Source organism: Zingiber officinale, chromosome 7B, assembly GCF_018446385.1.
Source record: "Zingiber officinale cultivar Zhangliang chromosome 7B, Zo_v1.1, whole genome shotgun sequence".
Classification (NCBI taxonomy): domain Eukaryota; kingdom Viridiplantae; phylum Streptophyta; class Magnoliopsida; order Zingiberales; family Zingiberaceae; genus Zingiber; species Zingiber officinale.
In genome coordinates, this window is record NC_055999.1 from 8133963 (window position 1) to 8157831 (window position 23869).

The window sequence follows — 23869 nt, forward strand, 5'->3', positions numbered from 1 at the left end:
TCGCAAGGAGCGGTGAATCCTCTGTGGGTTATCCAAATACCTTCGGACACTTCAACTTATACCCAATCATCCCTGATCCACACCTCAATGAGATGCTTGCTTAAGATGTCAAAGTATAAGTCTTCATGACCAAAATAACTTGTATACCTCAAGTCGAAGGAAACTTGCACTCGTGTTGCAGTAAGAACATCACAGACATATCTATATATATGTAGAGATCCATATGAAGTCTTACAGCGAGTCACTCCAATGAACTAGTTACCATAACTAGCATCTACGTTTAACTCTTAACATCCCAATATCTCCAGCCAGTGAGAAAACAGTTGCTTGGACGAACCAAGGAGTATAACCCGTGCTAGTCTTATAAAATTGATGATGTCCGAATGCATCAATTTGACAATTAGGGAAATTTCAATATATTCATGTAGAGATAATCACTAGTTGCGATCCAATCACAAATTCTCTCATGCTATGAATTATATTATGGATATTTAGTAAATGAGTTTAAGACAATCAAACATATAATATACACTCAAATAGTGAATCTATACTTATCAAATAAATAGAAAAAAAATCATAAGACGATTGCCTTAGGACATCCCTCAAATTCTAATTGCTAGGTGGCGAAAGCCCTGATGAGTGAAGTCATGCAATGAGACCCTAGGGGAGGTAACCCTAGGTAGTGAGAAGTGTTAATGATCATGGTTTGGCTAGAAGGGGGGGGGGGGGGGGTTGAAAAGATGGTTACTCAATCCTTTTGCTTACTACAACTTGTTAGTACGTAGTGAAATAATGAAAACAAAAACAAGATAAGACAATAAACTCTAATAAGGTTGTTCAGAGATAAAAATCCTACTCCATGACTTGTCCTTGAGGTGGACGATCCCTCAATCTGTCGGTGGATTAATTCCCGACAATCTCCTGCTAATGCCTACTCCTTATCAATGGAGAAAACCTCGTACAAAGCACTCTTCTTCTTTACAAGATTGAGAATGAGGTTTAGGAAGAAGAGTATTAGACTTGGAAGCTTGAAGTCAAACACTTAAGAGTATATACAACAATAATCAGTACCTTCCTTCATGCCCCAAACTTCCTTTAAATAGAGTGAAAATAGTTGATCCCGAGTTAACTTATTTCCTGCGCACCAATCGACTGGAAACATCATCATTTGACTGATGCTACCGTTGGACACTGCCAATGGTGCTCTACAGAATCTAGGATTCTGCCAACAACTCTCTACAGAACCTTCTGTGCCCTTGTGATCTTGCTTAGTCGATTGGCAACAACATTAGTCAACTGGTCTCAACTCTCATCCTTTCTAGAGTTGCCCTTGAAGCCCTCTTTCTCAACCTTCATTCCTCAGATGCACTTGAGCCCACGGGTCCTCATCGTGACATCCTTCATATTGCTTTGAAGTCCATTTCCCTTGGCTCCACTCCATTGTTCCTTGTCCGGTGGTCTCTCAGATGCCTTCCACACCATTCTTTATCGATCTTAAGGACCTGAGCCATAGGATGAACTTACTAAGCTCCACCGCACCAAGTTTCTCATATATGGTTCACCAAGTCTTGCACGACTCAAATGTTAGAGTGTATACTAAAAGTCTAGCTTTTTGTATAAACATTTATTTTGAAATAAGAATCACATTGATTAAATGTCTACATTTATGCTAAGTATAGTTGTCAATTTAATTTATATTGTAGATAACATGGTGTGAGGAGACACACAGAAGATCATGTTATCAGTTCCTTATAAATTATAAATAGTACTAGCTCACAACCAAGATGGAATGGGACAAACTATTGGAATGGTTGTAGTGTAATTTGGTATTAGTTTATCTTGACTATAAAATTACACTAGTACACTATGAGTGTATTAAGCAGGACCATTTGAGGTAGTTTCTTTTTATACTGACTACATAAAAGAACAAAACCTCTGCTATTATGGAAGTGCGTACTCTTAATTATGATATAATAATTAGTTGTCAGTTAATTTTAAAATAAATATTTAAGATTAAAATAAATTTTTAAAGTTAATTTTAAAATAAAATTTTAAGATTAAGATAAATTTTTAAAGTTAATTTTAAAATAAATTTTTAAGATTAAAATAAATTTTTAAATTTTGAGATTTAATTTTAATTTTAGTTTTAATTTTAATTTTGATTTTATTTTAATTTTAATTTTAATCTTAAATTTAATTTTAATTCAAAATTTAATTTTGATTATTTGTCATCTCACCCGATCTAAATTTTCAATCAGGGAATCCTATATTTTTGTGAGATGAATTTGATTCAATTATAGGGTTTGATTTAACTTTGTGTTAGATTCAAGTTTAGCTTTGGGCTCAACAAATAGATATATTTTGGATAAACTTCTGGGCTATGGTGAGTCACCTGGACATCATTAGAGTAACCATGACTTCGAGGTTTTCCAAATAGTCCTATCCACTGAACTTAATACAAAACCTTGGTCTAACTGGTTGAGATCCGTAAGGGGTAGCTTCGGCTAGTTCCACTTAGCCAAATGCACCAGGTCGAAGCCATATCTTCCTAGACATGCATAAACTAAGCTTCCCTGACGTACTATCATCCAAAACTTCACCAGTACCATAGGTCAAGTTAAACTTTGTCCCTTTTTACTCTAATCCTAATTACCCTGCCGGGTCGGTTAGTTTTAGTTACCTTGTCAGGTAAATTATTTTTGAAGGTGTCAGCTATTCTGGAGCCTCCCCCTGAATTATTGACTCTTTATTTTAAGATTTTTGTATAATTAGAGTTGGTTTTAGTTAAGTTTTAATGTGTAATTTAAATTTAAGTTTTTAATTTTGAATTAATTAGATTGGTTAAATTATCCTTCTTTAAAAGAGTATATTTAATTTTTAAATTTCCTTTCAATTTCAATTTTATTAGGTTAATTGAACTATCTTTCTTTAATAGCTTATTTTTAAAGTTTAAATTTTTATTAATTTTTAAATTTGAATTAATTAAATTGTTTGAATTATATTTCTTTAAGGTTTTATCTTTTAGCCTTTTATTAATTTTAAATTTTAAATTTTCTAGATTATCTTTGTTTAATATGTTATTTTTAACATTCAATTTTAAGTTTGTTAAAGTGTTTGATTTTATCCTTATATTTTCTCTGCCTTTTAAATTAAAATGGTTAATTGAATTTATTAGATTAGTTTTATCTTTAAAATTTAATTTTTTGTTAATTATATTATCTTGGTTTTAGATAGCATTTTCTAGACTGATTTTATCTTGATTATTAAATACTTTATTAATGTAATTATTGATTTTATCCATTTTCTCATTTTTAACTTCTAAATTTAAATTTATTTTAATGTTTGACTTATTTATGTCTAGATGCTCACTTAATTTTAAATTTTCTGAATTAATTAAATTATTAGAATTGATTTGGTCATTGCTCTGTTTGACCAAGTCAAGGTTGATGCCAAATTGATCAGAGTCTTGATGGACTTGATCAAAATCTAGATTATTTTGTGATTTTGAATTTAAATCATTTAGATCTAGATTATCATGCACCATACTTGGAATAATTTCATACTTATCTGAATCATCATGCTGATTATTTAAACTACTATTAGCAGGGGTATTTTGGTAAACATTACTAACCTTGAGCACAACTCCTAATTCAGTAGGCTTTTCCATTGGATCTGACTCAAGTCCGAATTCAATTTTGTCTTGATCCTCTAACTCCAATGACTCCTCGTGAAGTTTGATCAACTGGGTCCAAAGCTCATATGCATTCTTGTACTTTTCTAGTCTGCATAAACCATTGTTAGGTAAAACACCACAAATATTTTTACTTACATTTTTGTTCAGTTCCGAGTCCTGAGAAGGTTTTCTCAATATTAGCACATTATCGAAATCTAGGCTTCCTAAGAAGCATTTCATTAAGCGCTTCCAGTAGTTGAAATCTTGATCGTATGGTGGTGGTTCGTGGGGGTTCCGTCCTTCTTGAAGAGACATTGGTCTTGCACACAAGGAAACAGAGACAAGATCCCAAGACTTGGTCTTGGATTAGCAGTGCTGGAGAAAGAATATAGTATTGCACTAATTTAAAAAAATAAAATAAAATATTAAAAAAATATTATTTCAAAATTTTGAAAATGTGATATTTTGTCAATACTAAGCAATGGTGAAGAGATGACAATGTATTTTTCAAAAATATTTTTGGAGAGAAAAAATGAAAGGCGTAAGGTTTTATTTTAAAGACAAACAATATCTATTTTTCTTTTAAAAAGAACCCCCCTTGCTCGATTGGTGGTTGCACCAATTCAGAGCGGTACCGGCTGTGATACCACTTGTTGGATCGTAAGTTTAGATAGGGGGGGGGGTGAATATCAATTTAAAAACTTTCGTCGAAAAGAGTTATGCGCAGCGTATAAGCGAAAAGAAACAAGGCTAACACAAGTTCTTTTTACTTGGTTCGGAGCCTGTGTCGACTCCTACTCCAAGGTCCGCACTCGTCGAGTGCTTTCATTGAGCAATTCACTAGCAATTCGAGTAATTGTTTTACAATTGAAAGTACAGTTGCTAATGAAAAATAAGGCAGTACCGACAAGGAAGAAATCAAAAGAAAAGAGCGCGTTGTCGGAGTTTCGCAGCGTCGCAGGAGCACAAGTGAGCAGATCGTTTGTTCTGAGTTATATGTGAAGCTCCACCCCTGACCCTTCTTTTATAGGAAGCTCGGGGCGCCTTGGTGTGACGTAGCCGCCCCAACCAGTGAGCTCCACATGTCGACGCCGTGAACTGGATAAATTATGCCTCCGGGCGCCCGGACCACCTTTCTCCAGAAACTCCTTCTCCTGCAAGACAAGGTTAATCCAAGGTAATATATATCCTGCAAAACAAAGTGTTAGCATAGTTTATAATTTGACAAAACGAGTATTAATTAGATTCTGTCTCTCCGAGATCGGAATCTAGTCAAGATCTCAACTTAGAGTTCCAAAATGGTTCTAAGTCAGATCGGCGCCTAAGTTCCCTTCCCGGGAACGCGTCCTCACAGTCACTCCCCTCCAGTAACTTACCTTTACTTACCTGCCAGATGTCCGGTCAGCCCTTCGACCCGTCTGGACTTCGCGCCAGCTATCCGATCAGCCCGTCGACCTAGCTGGACTTCGTGCCAAATGTCCGGTCAGCCCTTCGACCCATTTGGACTTCGTGCCAGCTATCCGGTTGGCCCGTCGACCTAGCTGGGCTTCGTGCCAAATGTCCGGTCAGCCCTTCGACCTATTTGGACTTCGTGCCAGCTATCCGGTCGGCCCGTCGACCTAGCTGGGCTTCGTGCCAGACATTCGGTCAACCCGTCGACCTGTCTGGACTTCGCCTGCACACTCGGTCAGAGTGTTAGATCAATAAAAAAACTAACTTAACCTAATTTGTCATTCATCAAAACCCGAGTTAGACTGTTAGTGCTAACCGCACCAACAATACGCCTCTTGATCGCTATCCATTAAGGTGCACGATTCTTCGGAGTCAAAGGATAATGGAAATGAAGACTTCTTCTTCTTACCCTTTCCCTTGTTTGCCACAAGGGCTACTCCTCTTGATCTATCGGCTTCTCCATCTAGCCCTTCAACTCTAGTTTCTTGTAGCTCCATTATCGAGAAGAATTCATCTATAGAAGATTTCTCTAGATCTCTTGAGATATAGAATGAATCTACAATGGACATCCATGTAGTGATTCTTGGGAAATCATTGATGACTTTTATTATGATGTCTCGGTTTGTAAGTGTCTTACCTACACTTGTTAGTCCATTTAAAATCTCTTTAATTCTATTATGTAGAATAAATACCTTTTCTCCTTTCTCAAGCTTGATATTGTTGAGTTAAGTTCGGAGAAGGTCCCTTCTTGCTAATTTCTCTTTCAATGTTCCTTCATGAAGCTCCACTAGCTTTTCCCATAATTCCTTAGCGCTTGAGTAGTTTCCAACCTTTGTTACTTCTTGTTGGGGAAGGGCATTTAGTAGATGATGTATTGCTTTTGAATTTACAAAATACTCTTCTCTTTGCTTCTTGCTCCATCTTATTTTCTCTAGTATCTCATTGTTTTGATCCCAAGGCATTTCGAAATCATTTTCCATGATTAGTATAATATCAAAATCGGTTTAAAAAAATACCTCAATTCTCTTCTTTCACTAAGAAAAATCTCCTTCGAATTTGGGTGGATGGATGCTTAAGCCGACCATTTTGATGAAGTGCTCTTCTTGGCGATTAGTTTGTTGAAGGGCGTCCTAGCTCTGATTCCACTTGTTGGGGATCTTGTGGCCGACTAGAAGGGGGGTTGAATAGCTAGGTCACCCCCAATAAGATTGCTTCTCTATAAGACGCTAGTTGTGTAAGCGGAAATACAAAAACTAAAGCAATGAAAGCAAACAAGAATACAAATGCTAATATAATCAATGTAACGTGGTTCGGAGATTGCTTGTCCTTACTCTACGGCTTGTCCTTGAGGTGGACGAACCCTTAATCCGTCGATGGATTACTCCTCGTCAATCTCCAACTAGAGCTTTCTCCTTCTCGGTCGACCAAACCTCTCACAATGCTCTCTTTCTCTTTACAAGATGAAGTTTAGGTTGAGGAGGAAGAGAGTAGGCTTTGGAAGCTTGGAGGTAAATATTAGGAAGCTTGGTACTAATGTTATAGATAGGGTTCTCAAGGTCTAGAATATAGAGTTCGTTTATCAGAGGTGTACTACAATAGAAGATATCATTTAAATAAACTAAACAACATTCGTTCTTTATTATAAATGAAAAACCTTTCTTGCCCAAACAAGAAACTGAAATTATGTTCTTAGTTAAAGCAGGCACATAACAACATTCATCTAATTCTAATACAAGCCCAGAAGGCAGAGATAGATGATAAGTTCCTACAGCAACATCAGCAACCCGTGCTCCATTGCCTACGCATAGGTTCTCCTCACCCTTCGTTAATGCCCTGCTATTTCTCAGCGCCTGCACATTAGTACAAATGTGAGAAGCACATCTGGTATCTAATGCCCATGATGAAGAAATAGATAGATTGACTTCTATAACATTGATACCTGAAGTGGAAGTCTCACTTCTCTTCTTCTTAAGATCTTCCAGGTACATTTTGCAGTTCCTCTTCCAATGCCAAGTCTGACCGCAGTGGAAGCAGGTAGCATCCTTGGCGACCCCTCCTTTGGGTTTCAGTGTCTTGCCTTTGCCCTTGGCTTAGGACTTTCCCTTACCTTTAGGCTTGCCCTTGCCTTTTCCCTTTTGCACCATCAAAATGGAGTTGGGCTTAACCTTCTTAAGGTTGAGCTCAGCAGTTCTTAACATGCTAAGCAGCTCGGGCAGTGATTTGTCAATTTCGTTCATGTTATAATTTAGAACGAATTGACTATAGCTATCTGGCAAGGATTGCAAGATCAGATAAGCGGCCAGCTCTTGGCCAAGTGGGAATCCCAACCTCTGTAGGTTTTCTATGTACCCAATCATTTTGAGTACATATGGGCCTACGGGAGTCCCATCTTGCATCTTGCACTGAAACAGTGCCTTAGAGATCTCGAATCTCTCATGCCTTGCTTGTCCTTGATATAGTTGACGAAGATGTTCAACTATATCATAAGCGCCCATCAACTCGTGTTGCTTCTGAAGCTCAGAGTTCATGGTCGCGAGCATAAGACATGACACATCTAATGCGTCATCTTGATGCTTCTTGTAAGCATCACGGTCATCTCGCGTGGCAGTGGCAGGAGGTGCCTCTGGAATGGGTTGCTCTAGAACGTACAGTTTACGTTCTTGTGTGAGAATGATTCTCAGGTTTCTGTACCAGTCCAGGAAATTTGCTCCGTTGAGCTTGTCCTTCTCAAGGACGGAACGTAGGGAGAAAAAGTTCGTATTTGACGTCATTGTTATCTACAATAGAAAAATGCAGAAAAATAAATATCATATTCTTTTAATCATCTAATTAGGCCTTTTAATTAAATGATGCTTCCACTGAATTCTATAATTCATGTGGGACAAGATCCACATCATACTACGCCTTGAGTTAGCTTTGACTAAATCGCCCAAGACTTAGTATGATCGGTAGGTAACTAATTACCAATTACATCTCTATGCAACTCTTGTTTATAAGATCAAGATCCGTATTTATATTAAAACTCGAGTTAGCTTTGGCTAATACGCCCAAGAGTTAATATAAACGTGATTTTGACCTATCTACCAACCATTGGAAAATGCCTATAGTTAAACTCGATTCAATTGAGTTAACTAGTTACTCAATCTAATTGAGTTGTACTCACCCATGTGTTGATAGGCGGGACCAAGATTGTCCCTCCGTACCCTACCAAGATAATATGTGTTGCTCTGCTTTGGCAGATTCAACAACAACATGTGATCGAGGTAGTGATAGGTATCATGGCATGGTAGACATTACGAGTTGACTCGATTGAGATCTAATCTAATCGACGAGGTGTATCATATACGTGATTTAGATCTAAACCAATCGTTAGGGCGCATCATGTACGCGATTTAGATCTAATCTAATCGTTAAGGCGCTAATTAATTACTATTCTAGCATGCATCACATATACACACACAAGTAATTAATTAAATATTTTGTGATTAGTCATGGCCCTACTACGATCTTCTCAAGCCAATGAGAAGATCGGATGGTCAACCTAAGGTCAACAACTTCTCAAGCTCCTTCCTTTGACCACCTTGTGTTGCTCGCGCCCTCCTCGTAACTCCGTCTCGAGTGGATCTTCCACCGCTCCAATTTGTACAATACAAAGGTGAAACTCGAGTTACATTTGAGTCTAAACTATTTACAACAGGAATATAAAAATAGGAAAGGCACGACGTGCAGGTCGCGTATCATATACAACACGCACATCACAGAAAATGGCACGTAGGCCATAATATGAATTACAACACAAATTTCCAATCTAATTGGGTCTTTTGGGCCATGACCATCACAAAATAATACATAATTCTAAATTATGTAATTTTTATAAATTTCTGTAATTTTCTTACAATTTTTATGAGTAAAAATTTCCGGCGGTCCTGTTTAGCGATTTTCGGGCGCAATCGCGAAACGAATCCCCTGCGGGGTCAGGGGCAGCACCCCTACCCGCGATATAACCATCGCGAGTGTTCCTAAGCAATCATACAGCGCCTTAGTCCGCTATCCCAAAACGATTTGGGGCGAAACCTTGTCGTTTCAGAAATATTTTCTCGGTAGTCGAAGCCTACAAGTGTCTAAACACTTGTGCTTCGCTTCTACGAGAAAAATACTCATAAAATACCAAAAATCATAAATTCACAGAAAGTTACAGATCTGTAATTTTCATAAAACTACAAATTAAAAATCATACTCGCTTCGCACGTGGCTCTGATACCACTGTTGGGTTTTTCGGGCCGCAAAAATCGCTTTTTACGTTGCGAAAACCCCGAAATTCCCATGCCACGGATCCGTGCGAAGATTAAAATTTCGTAAAACTTCGAGTATGAGTTTTCTAACCTAGATCTAAACTAGATCTACAAAGGAGAAGTGCTTTACCCTTGATGCGAAGCCCTTCGCTTAATCCCGCTCGTCCAAAGTTCGCCGAATCTCGACAGTGTCAAAGTAGACACTCCTCTATGTGTATCCACACAAGCAAGAGATGGAGAGACCAAACAAAAGGTGTGCTAGCACCTTTTTAGGGTTCGGCCAAGGGAGGAGAGGGAGAGAAGAGAAGAGCTTGAGGAAGAAGATGACTTGAATGAAAAATCAATGCAAGCTTGTAACTCCACAAAAGTGGCCGACCACCTTCAAGTGAGTGGTTATATACTCCATGGAATTTCAAGAGTAAAAAACTCTTGATCTTCCTCATGAGGTGGCACACCATGAAGTGGTCTTGATGATGTGGCACATCATCATAAGCCCACTTAATGCCAACTCACCAATGAGGTGGCAAATGGTCAAGTCAAACTTGACCCTTCATCTTCCTCTCAAGTCAAGTCAAACTTGACCACTTCTCTCCCATGGTTGATCTAATCTAACCATTGGTTCAAGTCAATTTTAATTTAATGAATCTCTATTCATTGAATTAAATTAATTAAATGAGTCTAAGTCCAAATTAGACTCACTTAACACATGAACCAAATTGAGTTCAACTCAATTAGCTCAATTTGGATTACTCTTAATCCAATTTGGTTCATCACATGAGCCTAATCCTTTAAGTTCATCAAATGAACCTAATCTCCATCTAATTGTCCTTTGTGTGTGACCCTATAGGTTCCTGTAACGTTGGCAATGCTCCTAAACCCATTTAGAAGCATAAGTAATGAGCGGTATCTAGCAACACATCATTACTACCCAAGTTACAAGAATGTTGAGATCCAACATCACCTTGTGACTACTAATTGTGACTCCTCACAATATATGACAATGTCCTTCTATCCTAGACATCTAGATTGATAAATGTGAGGCATAGACCGTGTCATCCTCTAATCAATCTAAATCTTGAACTCCAAGTAGACTCACTCAATCAAATGAGCTCAATATCTCATATTGACTCATTTGGGCATGACCATGCACTTAGTGGTCTCACTCTATCAAGAATATCGATGTCACTCCTGTCATATAGGAGGGATAGATCCCATCTACATCACTCACATCCCTCTGCATAATTCGTTACATACCTAGTAATCGCCTTTATAGTCCACCCAGTTACGGGTGACGTTTGACGAAACCAAAGTACGTAACTCCTTATGTAGGGAACCATGGTGACTTCAAGTCTAAGGACTAGTAGTCATACTAATAGCCACATGAGAAAGTATATAACACTCATATAACGATCCATGATACTTTCTCATGGCGGGTCATTCAGTATACATTCTCTAATGCATACCCATGTGTCAACTTGATATCTCCATATCCATGACTTGCGAGATCAAGTCATCGAGTTGACCTAAATGCTAATCTCGTCGTATTAACATTGTCCCTGAATGTTAATACTTGACTAGGAATGATTAAGAGTAGTGTTCCCTATATCATCTCACTATCGATTCAACCAATCGATTGATATAGGTAAGAACCTTCTACTCAAGGACGCTATTATACTTAGTTATTTGACACCAATACAAGTAAGTATAATAACCAAAAATAAATACTTTTATTTATATACAAGAATATGATACAACAAGTCCATACAACAATCATCAAATGATTGACTCTAGGGCTCTAACTAACACTTCTTTTCTCTATAGTTCTTAACAAAGGATTATTGTTGGTATAAGGATGAATTTGTGTTCTTGGAGGATGCCCTTCTCCATAATCCATAGTTCTCATAGAACTTTCTGGATATCTTACCTGTAAAGGTTGTGGTATATTGGTAGCACTAGATTCTGCAGGATTCATTAAAGCAACGTTGGAAAAGTAGTCTTTCTTTTTAGCTATAATATTATGGTCCTCATCAAAATATAACATCCAATCTTCATCTAGCTTATGATGCAGTATGTCAAAAGTTTCTAATTCTGTAAGATCTTCTTGTGTAAAATAATTAGCTATTTCAAATGGAAGGTATACGTATTCATTTAAATCATCGTAAAATAGGAAGTTGTCTTTTTCTTTTTGTGAGTGTGTATTGATCTCTATGTTCATTAGATTTAAAGTAGGTTGGTTATTTTCCTGGATGTCTTCTTGGGAAGTTGAGGGTTTGTAATTATGAAATCTTACTATTGATTTACCATGCCTATCTTTATAGATTATGGATTCTCTTGGTTGTAGTGTTTGTGGGGTAATATTTAGATCTAGGTTAAGATTCCAGTCTAATCCAGCAAGTAAGTCAGATGAAAAGTCTTTGGGTTTGATGAAATAGATTCCCTTTGTCGTGAGAGTTTCTATTATATTATTAATTTGTACTTTGAAACTGTTATTTATGCTAGTCATTGTTTTTCCAAAAAAGATTATGTCTATTTGAATATTATGTTTCTGAATATCACCATATCCCCTGGCTTGAACAGAAATTTTAATATGGTCAATAAAATCTGGAATGGTCATATTAAAATTAGGACAAAAATACGTAATTCCTAGATTACTATTCATATATACTTCTATAAGTCCAATAACCGCTTTGTCATTGTCAGAGAACCTTGAGTCGTATAGTACTAAAAAGACTTTAGCTCCTATGCTTTTTCGAGTAAGTCCTCTGAGGCCAAACACTATAAGTCCTAGGTGAATATAGTTATGTTTTCTTTGTAAGAGTAGTCTAGCTGATTCTTCATTCATAAGATTAAATCTTTCTTCTCCCCCATCTGGTAGGTGTAATGATTGGGTTTTATGGTGTCTATAAAGTGAAGTGGAAAAAGATAACAAACCTTGATGATATAATCGTTTTGGGTTTAGTGTATTTAATTGTTCATTAGAGAAAGTGTCTAAGTTTTGATCTATATCTATAAGTTCCTTCTAATTGATAGTTAGCCTGAGTGCTTGTAGATTTTCTGGATATCATAGAGAGATTCTTTTGAGGTCTTAGTGTATGTGAGGAGCCAGAAAAATTTTCAACTTGTGTTTTAGTTTGTAGAGCCATTAGAAGGTGAATCTTGTATTTTTAAGAATTTATATGTGGTAGGTGGATGTTTAGTAATAGTTTTTCCTACGGAAAGTTTATTAAGATCTTTATTTATATTTTATAATGTTTGCTTTAGATCATGTGTCTGAGTGTTTTTATGTATGTGATTTTCCAAAGTAAGAATTTGATTTTCTAAGACTGTAAGTCTATAATGCAAAGAAGTAAGTAAAGCTAGGATAGTGTTATTCTGTTGTACTAGAATTTAGTCTCTTTGGCTTACTAAGGCAGAATTGCTATAGCCTATGTCTTTGGATTTAGCAAATTGTTGGGAATAGTCTAAAGCTTCCTCGTAATGGGAATTAAAAAATTGAAGCTTATTCATAAATTAGTCCGAAGAAAATCTTAAAAATCTTAAGGCTCTGATACTATTTATACTATTTTTTTTATACCATTAATCATGAGGTCGAGAGTTCGTGCCTCTCTCACCCCACCAATATATATATATATATTTGTTATCCTGCCAGCGTGCGGTGCTCGACTGTGTGTGGCCAATTTGTTTTTTTTTTTTTTTAACTTTGGTTTAAACCATTAAATGCTTTAGCCATTAGGAATTAGGTTATAGTGGTAAGTACAATTTTTTTTTAAGTATTCACAAGATGTGTGGCATAAAAAGTCGGGATAATTTTTTTTTCTATATATATATAAAAGTATTAATGTAGAAGTATATTTTGAACAATAGAAAATGAGAAAATAATTCAAAACAAAAGATAAAAATTATATGAACCGAAAAACAATGGATGATAGAATCCCTTGGTAGTTGGTACTATGAAAGGCAAGTACACGACCGTGCTAAGGCCGAACAGCAGAGTCCTACAGTGCAGGCGACGCCAGATTTCCACACCGGCATGGAGCGCACGGAGGCAGCGTCGTTGGTCGTCGTGGCCGCAGCGAGGAGCGTGACGTGATGTTCGCTGGAAAATCTTGAGCCAACTTGCTTTAATTATTTTATATATTTCATTATCTTGAATATCCGCATCAAGTTTGACAATTCTATCGCGAACAAGGCAGGTGGCTCCTCTGGGGAACGTGATCTCCAAGGATAAGTGCCAAACGAATCGAATAACACGGCTGACAGCAGAGAGGGCAAAGGAAATCATGATAATTGGAGAGGATAAGCTGAATGAAATCACCAAGCAAATTATTCGTGGTAGGACTGTTGGGATCCAATGGCTTGGAAAATTACAATGGCTTAGATACCTGCGTCGGGAGTCCCTCGTAATCAAGATCCTAGGCATCTCTTTATTAAGAAGTTGAGACAGCATTTCTTTATAATGTCATTAGGAGCTGCCACCAACGTACATTAATATCATTCTGAAAATTGAAGGGTCTGGGGGCAAAGTATGATAACAAATTTGAGTGAGATTACGAAAATGTTGAACTTCTAGGAACAACATGAATATAGTCCTGAACGATGTCCAACTAAATTTTGCTTTGGAGTTTACCAAACAAGGAATGCCTCCCCTCGGCAACAAGCTCCCCTGTTGCTTTGTTCTTCAGCAAGATGTGTGTTGCGGAGTATCCACCTTTGTGGCCCAATGTCTTGGATATAATCTCCAGTTCATCCTTGCGAAAGGGGGAAAAAAATCATGAGACTTAAAATAATAGGAAGACGGGATAATAGCTATTTCAACTCGAGAACCAGGCATCTGCCACACCAGTACAGTGCGCTATCTGACTGCGTATAGGGACTGTGGCGATTCGCGGTCAACAATTAATAATGTATATTGATTAAAAAAACTAATATAAAAATAATAAAATATAGTAATTGGCCATATTAAATTTATACTGTTAATTATATGACACAAAACAAATGAAAGGTAATAATCTACATTAATTAATAACTTAGAATAAATGATATAAGCAGGAAAATGTTTATCACTTCGAAAATCTACCAAAAAAACTTAGGGGACGTTTGGTTTAGGGGAATAGGAATAGGGAATGGGAATGGAAATCATTGATTGTCATTGTTAATCTTTGGATTATAGGAATAGGAATAGGAATAAGGGAATGAATCCTTAAAATTGGGTAATAACTCATTCCCATGTACCTCCCCTTCAATGAGCCATTACCCTATTTTCATCAATCAAAATATTCTCTTATTCCAAAAATACCCTTGACCTAAAACTAAACTTTTCTCCCTTAATATCAAATATCAAAATTTATTTATTTATTTTTTCTTCATATCACTTCTCTCTGCTTGTTCTCTCTCATCATATTTTCTCTCTCATCATTTTATCACACACTTTCTCTCTCCTATCATACTCTCTTTCCTCTTTTTTCTCATTTCACTTTCTCTCTCATCATACTTTTTCTCTCCTCAATCTCTTCCATCACACTCTCTTCATTTTTTTTTTTCATCATACTTTCTCTCTCCTCAATCTCTCCCATCATACTCTCTTTTCTCTTTTTTTTTCTCATCACACTTTCTCTCTCCTCAATCTCTCTTATCACACTCCTTTTTTCTCTCAACACACTTTCTCTCTCATCATACTTTCTCTCTCATTATCTCTCCCATCACACTTATTGTTCTCTTTTTTTCTCATCACACTTTCTCTCTCATCATACTTTCTCTCACCTCAATCTCTCTCATCACACACTCTCTCTCCCCTCATTTTTTTCTCATTACATTTTCTATCTCTTCATTCTCTCCCATAATAATTTCTCTCACATCATATTTTATCTCTCATCATGCTCTCTTCTATCACACTCTCTTTTCTCTCATCACACTTTCTCTCTCTTCATTTTTTCTCACCACATTTTCTCTCTCATCATACTTTCTCTCTCATCATTCTCTTTCATCATAGTTTTCTCTCACATTCATCTTTCTCTCACATCTAATTTTTTTCTCTTATTTTCCTTTAAGGGTAAAAAAGGAAATATTGATTTATTCCGATAGAAAGTATGCAACTAACCAAACATTGCTTTTAAGAATGATTCCCATTCCGATTCCCATTCCCATTCCCATTCCATAATACAATGATTCCCATTCCGATTCTCATTCCCATGCTCATACCAAACGCCCCCTTATTTTTTCAACTACAAGTGAGGGCCATGCAGTTGCATATCAAATTAGCTAAACAAGAGTTTATTTTCATCTATAAAATGAGGAGGGAAAGACGCCAATGAGCTCGCGCAAGATGACGAAACGAATGTAAACAAAGTGCCCAGATGGGAGAAAGAAAAGGATAGGGAAAACAAAGGAATGAATGTCTGCATCAAATACAACAAGGAAAGGATATTTTTGGAAATCCAATGCTAAAAGACGTACTATTGATCCCCTTAAGCTTAGACAATGCAGGAGAAAGGCAGACTGCGATTGAGCTAGATTGATGACATGGAGACGTGACTTGGTTGCGTAAGAAGAGAGTAAATGAGGCTCTTAATGTGGCATTAAACACACTGCACCAAGTATCCTATTTACCTTAGAGCATCTACATCAGCTATCCTATCCAAAGATTTTACCTTAAATTTTAGATAGGGTAACTAAAAAATCTTTGCATCAACTATTCTATCTATTCCCTAAATTTAGATTTGATGAATTTTGATTCCCTAAATTTAAGGAATGAAACCTCTACCTTAAAAATAAAATAATACATTTTTTAATCTCTCTCCTTCCACTCAATCTTTTCAATCTCTCTCCTTCCACTCATTCCATAAATATAATATTAAAAAAATAGAAGAAAGAGAAGAAAATAATAAAAAATTAAGGATGATGGAAATTTTAGAGTAGCTGATGTAGTGTGTAGTGAAAAGTGATTGTCTAAATTTAATAAAGTGAGTAATTTACCCTAAATTTTAGATATAACAATAGGAAAACTGATGTGGTCACATCTTCCAAGAAAATTATCATATGCAAGCACGCCATTGCTCAAGAACAAAACCAACAATCACAAGTTCGAACTATTAGGGATAACCATATGAACTCATTCCGACTATGCAAGATTATATTGCTCACAATATCCAATCATTGAAATCATTTTGATATATTAATAAAACAATTATAATTTCCTAACATTAGTTCTAATCCTAGTAATTACATAATCTGCATATCTATTATCATCACATGAATATCAATTAGCATGAGATATTACTCTCTTCTCTAGAAAATCACAATCCAAAAGCCAAAGGTAGGCATTGATATCTATTATCACATTGACATGAAAACCATTTTTGCAGAAGGAAGCTGCCTTGTCATATTTATCTATTAATCATATTGATACAAACACAAAACAGCTTGATGATAATAATCAGGATGATGATGATAACAGTGATACAAACAATAAACAACATGCAGCCCAAGGGATAGCTTGGTCAGGGAAACAACTACTCTTCTCTTAGTAGCACTTGATGTGTCCCACATTAACTTCTTAATTTACTTCCAGTAAAAGATGATTGGGTTGTTAGAGTATTGATGTGGCACGTCCAGATTGTTTTTGTTGTCCAGGGAGATTGGTTGACTTAATACATCTCGTGTGTTAGATGATAACCAGAAGAAGTATTGTGGATATGATGGAACAATTGAATGTTTCTAAGATGTCAAGATCTTTGTGAAGTTGTTTGTTTATTAAAAATGGAGTAATTGGTGTCACTGGGATAGACTGATGAGGTCAAATCTCACTCAGATAAGGAGACTATAATGGAGACCTTTATATAAGTTTGCGGTTGAAAGAGATTTAGAGCAAATTGTGTTAAATTCAGTGAAAGAGGGGGAGTGGTTTAACTCGACTGAAGTGGGATCAATTCAGAAAGATGGATGCAGCTCAAGGGTTGAGTTCTGCGTAGTGTGAATAGTTCGACTAAGATGACTCTGAACAGCCTAGCCCTCAGAGATATCAACTACAGTTGTCGCCCCGGAATCATCTAGAATGGATTATCGTATTTCCTCCTGTTACTACGAATATCCTTTGCTACTTCACATGGAAACTCTTTTATAGGCCTCAAGGGACGATGTTTAGCCTCTATAAGCACACCACGTGCTCTTGACACATGGCTCCTTGGCATTGAATCTCGGTTTCTCTAACCTATGCTAACTGTTTCGAAATCGTCTTCCCACTTTTTGCCACGTGATTGTAGAACACCAACTAGTTAGATAACAGGAAATTATTTCCCATATCATATAGCATCGAGTTATGATTGAGCATATATGAAGTGTGGTAACAATCATAGTTAAAGTTGATATGAGCTATGTCTGAATTGCTAAGTGAAATGATTGAAGAAAAACACATGGGTAAATCTAATAAGCCGATATGTGCGAAGGGTCAATCCAAGAAATTTTGCACCGACAGGCCAATCAAAAACACCTGAGTGAGGGAAATCGTGAAAAGAGAACAAAAAAGAAAAAAAAAACACTCACATCGACCCTGGCAGTAGACATGTAGGAGATGGACATGTCGACGGAGACCTTCCCAGGGACACCTTGAGAAGTGATGGCGGCGGCTCCAACCTCATCCACCAAGTTCGCGATGGCCCCTGGCGCCAAATTCCCTTCTGCATCCTGCAAATCATCGCCCAAATAAACTCAATCAATCCACGGGATCGAAAAAGAGAAAACATTTCCAGTCGCAGGATTCAGCATCGGCAGGCAATCGACTCACGGTGAGACGAGCGGGAACGCGGAAGGAGCAGGAGAGGAAGCCAGGGCGGATGTGATCGACCCGGATCCCGCGCAGGGCAAAGCCCTCGTAGAAGCTGGCATCGCGTCCGGCGCGGTGTGGACGGACGTCTAGCTGTGCCACTAGCTCTGCCGCCTCCTCCCCCACCGATAGAGACGCCCTAGCGTTCTCCATCGTTCACTCTCCCCAGTCTCCTCTACGCCCTTGTTTGGACCTGCCCCCGATTGGAAAAATAATAGTGAAATTTCCATTCACCCGATTTATTTTTTTAAATCACTTAATAATATTAATAATGAGGTGAAATAGAAAGAATTCTTTTTGGAAAATAATAAATCATAGGATGATTTATTTTTTAATATTAATTTTACATGCATAAAAACTAAAAAATAATTTTTAACTTTATGTTTTTGGAAAAAAAATATTTTACCATTTGAAAATTTATACTGACCCAATTTTACTATTATCTTTCGTCCTACACTTTATAAGTATTATTGAAATATGTTTTTAATTTTACTATTATCATTTTACCCTTATACATTTATAAATATTATTAATCTTTTGGAAACTCAATTATTGTTAATTTTAGTTAATTAATTTGTATTAATAAGTGAAAAAAATCAGAAGATATATTAATCTTTTTGAAAATCAATTATTATTTTAGTTGTTTTCAGGGTAATTTTCTATAAAAGCAAAGTAATCTGCCACATGGGAGCCCTCCCTCTTCCCCAAATTAACACCCTCAAAATTTCTTCACTTATCCGGATCTCCTCCACCGCCCTAGTGCTCGCATCCTCAACTTTACGGTGTTCTTCGTTATTGTACTCGTATCTTCGCTTCGGCCAAACGCCCTTCAACATTGGTCTATTGCTACCGATCATCACGCCACTCATCATTCTTATCATTGCCTTCGAGGATTCAAAAGAAGTGATCTTTAAGGTAAAAATACTGATCTAATTTTGTTCTCATCATCACTAAATCACCGATAGTTGACGCTCTTCGCCTAGTTTTTCAAGTTTTAACTTCTGCAATTAATTGTCAATACGTCGATCCGTCTTTCCTCGGACTCTTTCTCGTAGGTTGTACTCTCCAGGGCTTGAAGGAGCCTTTTTCTAGATGTTAGGGTATACAATCGAGCAATTATGTATTCACAAGGCGAAAGATGAGGCCTTTGACGCTGGCTAATCATAATCGGAAGATCATTCTGAGATTCCTGTCACACCAAAGGGCTACCTGGTAAATCAAAAGGGCTTCTTTCCTTCGCATGAAGATCCAACAAGTACAATTCCAGTTGTACGTAACATAAATAGGGCTAAGATTCTTGGTGGAATTGTTTGAGTAGTAACCATAAGGAACTCAACGAGGAAGACAAAGATGAGCAGTATGGCTAATATTGCCTCTCAAAATAGACCAGAAATGTTAGTACATGTCTAGAAATTAAAAAGTCCCAGGAATAATAAAAAAAACAAGGTATAAATAAAATTCTTGATGAAGATATTAAAGATGCAATAGCAGTGCAGTTGAGAACATTGTTAGTGTGATGCTGAAGTTGGTTTGGTTAATGTTTCGATCTTAAGTCATCCTGATTTGTGGTTCAAAGAGTATAAATTCCTCTCTTAAATTTTTGGTAAAGATGGATCAAAGGCTGCAAAGATGGAGAATGGCTTAAGGGTTATAAAGAAAGGGAATAGTTTAGCAATTAAATATCAACTCTTAAGAAGAGAAATTTTAGAAGCTATTTTGATTTTATAAAGTGGGAGTTCAAAAGGTAGAAAAGAAATGAAAGAGCAATCTATGTAATAAGTTTTAAAAATCCTAGACCTTTTATTCAACAAGATAGTGAAATCGATGAAAATACCATTAATAGGCAATGCATAGTTGAAGTCGAGAGGAGCTTAGTTGTACGCCCATTAGGTTGAAAGAAGAACTATAATATTGTGGTGTGACTACCTCGTACACTAGTGTAGTTAGGTAATAGCATATAAAGATTGACTGAATGCTCATCTACCACTTTGTATCCATCGGATACCGATACTTGCTTTCGAAGTGAACACTATCCCATTGATTGTGGGAAAAAAATATTAGAAATGGAAATGGCAGGCACTTGGATCAATACCTATGTTTGATACTTGTACTCAAGCCCAAGAATATAGGAAACAACAGAGTCTATGTAGAAACTAAGAAAGAGATTTTTTTTTTTTCTATTTTAAAGTAATTAAGTGATGCTCCACTAGATGAATAGATGTGAAAAAAAAGGTTCGATGATATGAATATATTAAAGACATCTTATGTCCTATGTATCTTATTGCTAGACTTGATGAATCGAGTCGAGAGAATTAATAGGTTTTGTTGACAAAAAAAAATATTATGGTTTCAACATCTATTTTAAGACAGAGAGAAGCCTTGGCAGAAAGGGTACACTTGCGATAAGGAAGTGTTAAGAAAAGACTATTATAGACTCAAGGAAAGATAGATGAAGATATGGAAGAGAGGGAATAAGTAATCTCCTTGAAAGTCTGATCAACACAATAAAAAGGAAAAATGATGTAGGAATTTGTTGATGAAATTAGGCATCTAGCAATACGTTAAACTTGAGGTATGAGAGAGGAGGATTGATTTTGGTTAACTTCATGGAGAACTAACTTCAAGATCATTTTCTTTTTAATTGCTGTGATTTTATCTCGTGTTACTACTGCCATATTTGGTACATACCTGCCTTCTTTGAAAATTGCTGCTATGCTTTCTCTCTCTTTTTTTAAAAAAAAGGAATTTTTTTCTTCCTAGCTCCATTTTCTTTACTCTAGTAATGTCAAGAACCTATAGTTCTACACTTGATCGGTACTATGGCTGTCTTTGTCTTCCTAATCAGAAATTCTTGTTCTTTGTCTGTCCATTCTTTCTACCACCAAAAAACTACATTATAGTCCTCCTGTGTGTCAATCTCTACATGAATCTGCCATTGAGCATATTATTCCTTTTAAACTGCTTCTGAATCTTAGTAATGCTATTTATGTTGTATATATGGTAATTCTTACAAAATGTCTTATTCAATCATTAACTTGTCTATTTTGTAATGGGAGCATTTTGAATGTCATGGCCAATCTCAAGGTTGCTCTAATTGGTTAAAATTAGAATATCACTGAAGCCATGTGATAGCAATTAAATTGAAGTTACATGCAATGAGCTGTGTCATCTATTTTTACCATGTTGGATAGGTGTATCTTAGTTTTGAGCTTTCATAGTGGTAAATCAGTTCGAGTATGCTAGAATAGGTGTGGTTTAGCTGCAAACTTGGATAGCATTCAAGCAGAAACTTTATTGAACAAAAACGACATTGTATGGAGGAGCAAAAGCCTATCTATCATGAAAAACAGAGACTGCAGTTTTGCCTGCTTCATGCTCTCAATAACCTAATGCAGGTATATTTTTAATGAGTTTACCAACTTAAGAATTCTGTCGACTGAATTTGTTGCATCTCTCTTGGTGTACTGATCAATCTCTTTTTATTAGCTTAGGAAAAGGATTCATTTCGTCGAGCTGAGTTGGATGCCATTGCTGAGAAACTTTTGGCCGAGGATCCATTCAAGCGACAATGGACTCCTCTATCATTAATATTTAAGCCTCATCACAATGTGTTTACCGGAAATTATGACATCAACGTGCTAATTGCAGCACTAGAATCTCGAAGAAAAACAGTTGTTTGGCATGACCGTCGGAACGAAGCCTCTTCTATTAACCTTGCTGAAGAATCTTTGATGGGATTGATGCTTAATGTACCTGTTAGGAGGTACGCAGGTCTTTGGAATAGCAGGCATTGGGTCTCATTGCGAAGCATTAACCGTGTATGGTACAACCTAGATAGTGATCTCTCTGAGCCAATGCCATTCGAGAATGAAGAAGAGATTATTCAATTCTTGAATAATGCGATTTATCAGGGCGGAGAAATTCTAATTATCTTGCACGAGAAGCTTTCTGTATGTTAGAGTGTGCATCTGTGATTGTGGTTGGGAATTGAAGCAACTATCACAAGTGTCTAATAGGGATCTCACAAAGGTCTACAGCACATACTCTGTTGCGACCAGGGGAGGGAATCGTGTAATCACTTTTGTACATCTTGCATGTTTCCAAGATTTCCCTCTTGACAAGAAATATTTCGTGGGATTTTAGAAATGAGAGCTAAATTATAGCCTTTGAGTGTAAAGACTAAAGAGATGAGGATGATGCTGGTTCGTGTGTGGGAACTAGTTCCAATTGAAAATGCATGTTTTTAGAAACAATCTATAGCTACATTTAGATTGTACTCATTCTTAGTTTTTGACGAGTTAATTGAGATTGCTTTGAATGTATATAGAATCATCGGGAATTGACTGAAGGGCTACGTAGATTTGAGAAATTATCAAATCACACGTCATATTTTAAGAAGGATCAAAGGAGTAAATCACACATCTATAGCTACATTTTGAGAAGGATCTGGGAGTCAAATCCCGGTTAGTAGTCGGGTTTTTATCTTTCCTTATGTATTAGTCATTATCCGGGCTAGTAGCTTCTGTGATTTATCTCCTCCGTGTTGGCCTAGGGATAGGTTGACGGAGGCGTTGGGGGTGAGCAAATCATCTTTTGCCACAAAGGGTGCATTTGAGTGACTTCTATGTTTTACCCCTCCCGTCAACATCAATTTTTCACATGCCGATTTTTAATGCATTCGAGCCTGTTTTTTGAAAATTTAATTAAAAAGTAATTTATGTAGTTCAGTTAGACTCAACCCCGGGCCGGGTCTAGTCCGGACCCGACCCGCGCCCGTAATCGGGGTTACCCGTTGACCTGATTCGCCGGGTCGAATCGGAACCGGTCGATTCACCGACGGTTCGATCCACCGTTTCAGTCGTTATTTTTTTTTTAACAAAAAAAAATCGGCTTGAACCACCGGTTAATCGGCAGTTCATAGCCGTTGGGAGAGGATGGGGGGTTTTTTGGGTATTTTTTTTCAACGGTTAAGATCATTTGACCATTTTTTGATCAATGACTATGATTTAGTGTCCGTTACTATCAAAATTCTATAAATAGAGAGCTCATTTCATAATTTTCACACACATCTTCTATACTCTTAATCTCAATTTCGTATTTTTTACACGCTTTCGTTTCAAATTTTCAATTACAATGAAAGGAGGCCGCGGAGGTGCATCATCTCGAGCTCAGAAAGGAAAGCAAATAATGAATCCACGGGAGGAGGCCCCCAACATTCAATCCACCGATGATGAGATCGAGCATCTTCCGAATCCGACACCCGAAACACAAGGAAGTACCGATGCAATTACTTCTAAGGTTTGGAAACTTCCTCCTCTAAAGTCTTATATTTTCACTAAATATTTTGAGAAGGTCACTCTTCCGTCGGGAGAAATACGTGCAACATGTAAGCACTGTAATGCTTCCTACAAATTCCAAGCCTGCGACGGCTATGAGTCGTTGAAACGACATGTAGAAACGAAGCACCCGACAGAATATGGACTCGACCGTTCTCAAACATAATTATCAAGATTTTCTTCAACTAGCGGAAGTAGCGATTTCGATTTATTTTTATATTCAGATAATAAATTAAGAGAATCATTAGCTAAATTTGTTTCCGTAGAACATCTTTCTTTTAGTTTTGATCTAAATGCA

General features: G+C 36.8%; 2 protein-coding genes across 7 annotated transcripts; one reads left to right on the forward strand and one right to left on the reverse strand.

Moving 5' to 3' along the window:
• Positions 1 to 13818: 13818 nt before the first annotated feature.
• LOC122005256 (acyl-coenzyme A thioesterase 13-like) lies at positions 13819 to 18446 on the reverse strand. Its single transcript, XM_042560231.1, has 3 exons — positions 18197 to 18446; positions 17956 to 18096; positions 13819 to 14165 (listed from the first exon to the last, which is right to left on the reverse strand). The coding sequence occupies exons 1-3, from the start codon at positions 18386 to 18388 to the stop codon at positions 14022 to 14024; spliced, it is 477 nt and encodes a 158-aa protein (XP_042416165.1). The 5' UTR covers positions 18389 to 18446; the 3' UTR covers positions 13819 to 14021.
• A 478-nt stretch (positions 18447 to 18924) lies between these two features.
• LOC122005258 (josephin-like protein) lies at positions 18925 to 22557 on the forward strand. Of its 6 annotated transcripts, none has more exons than XM_042560233.1 (3): positions 18925 to 19150; positions 19291 to 21630; positions 21727 to 22557. In XM_042560233.1, the coding sequence occupies exons 2-3, from the start codon at positions 21550 to 21552 to the stop codon at positions 22192 to 22194; spliced, it is 549 nt and encodes a 182-aa protein (XP_042416167.1). In that variant the 5' UTR covers positions 18925 to 19150; positions 19291 to 21549; the 3' UTR covers positions 22195 to 22557. The 6 variants fall into 6 exon arrangements, with proteins under 6 accessions (XP_042416167.1, XP_042416168.1, XP_042416169.1 ...); XM_042560234.1 differs by having other exon boundaries at positions 19335 to 21630; XM_042560235.1 differs by having other exon boundaries at positions 21427 to 21630.
• The last annotated feature ends 1312 nt before the right edge of the window (positions 22558 to 23869 follow it).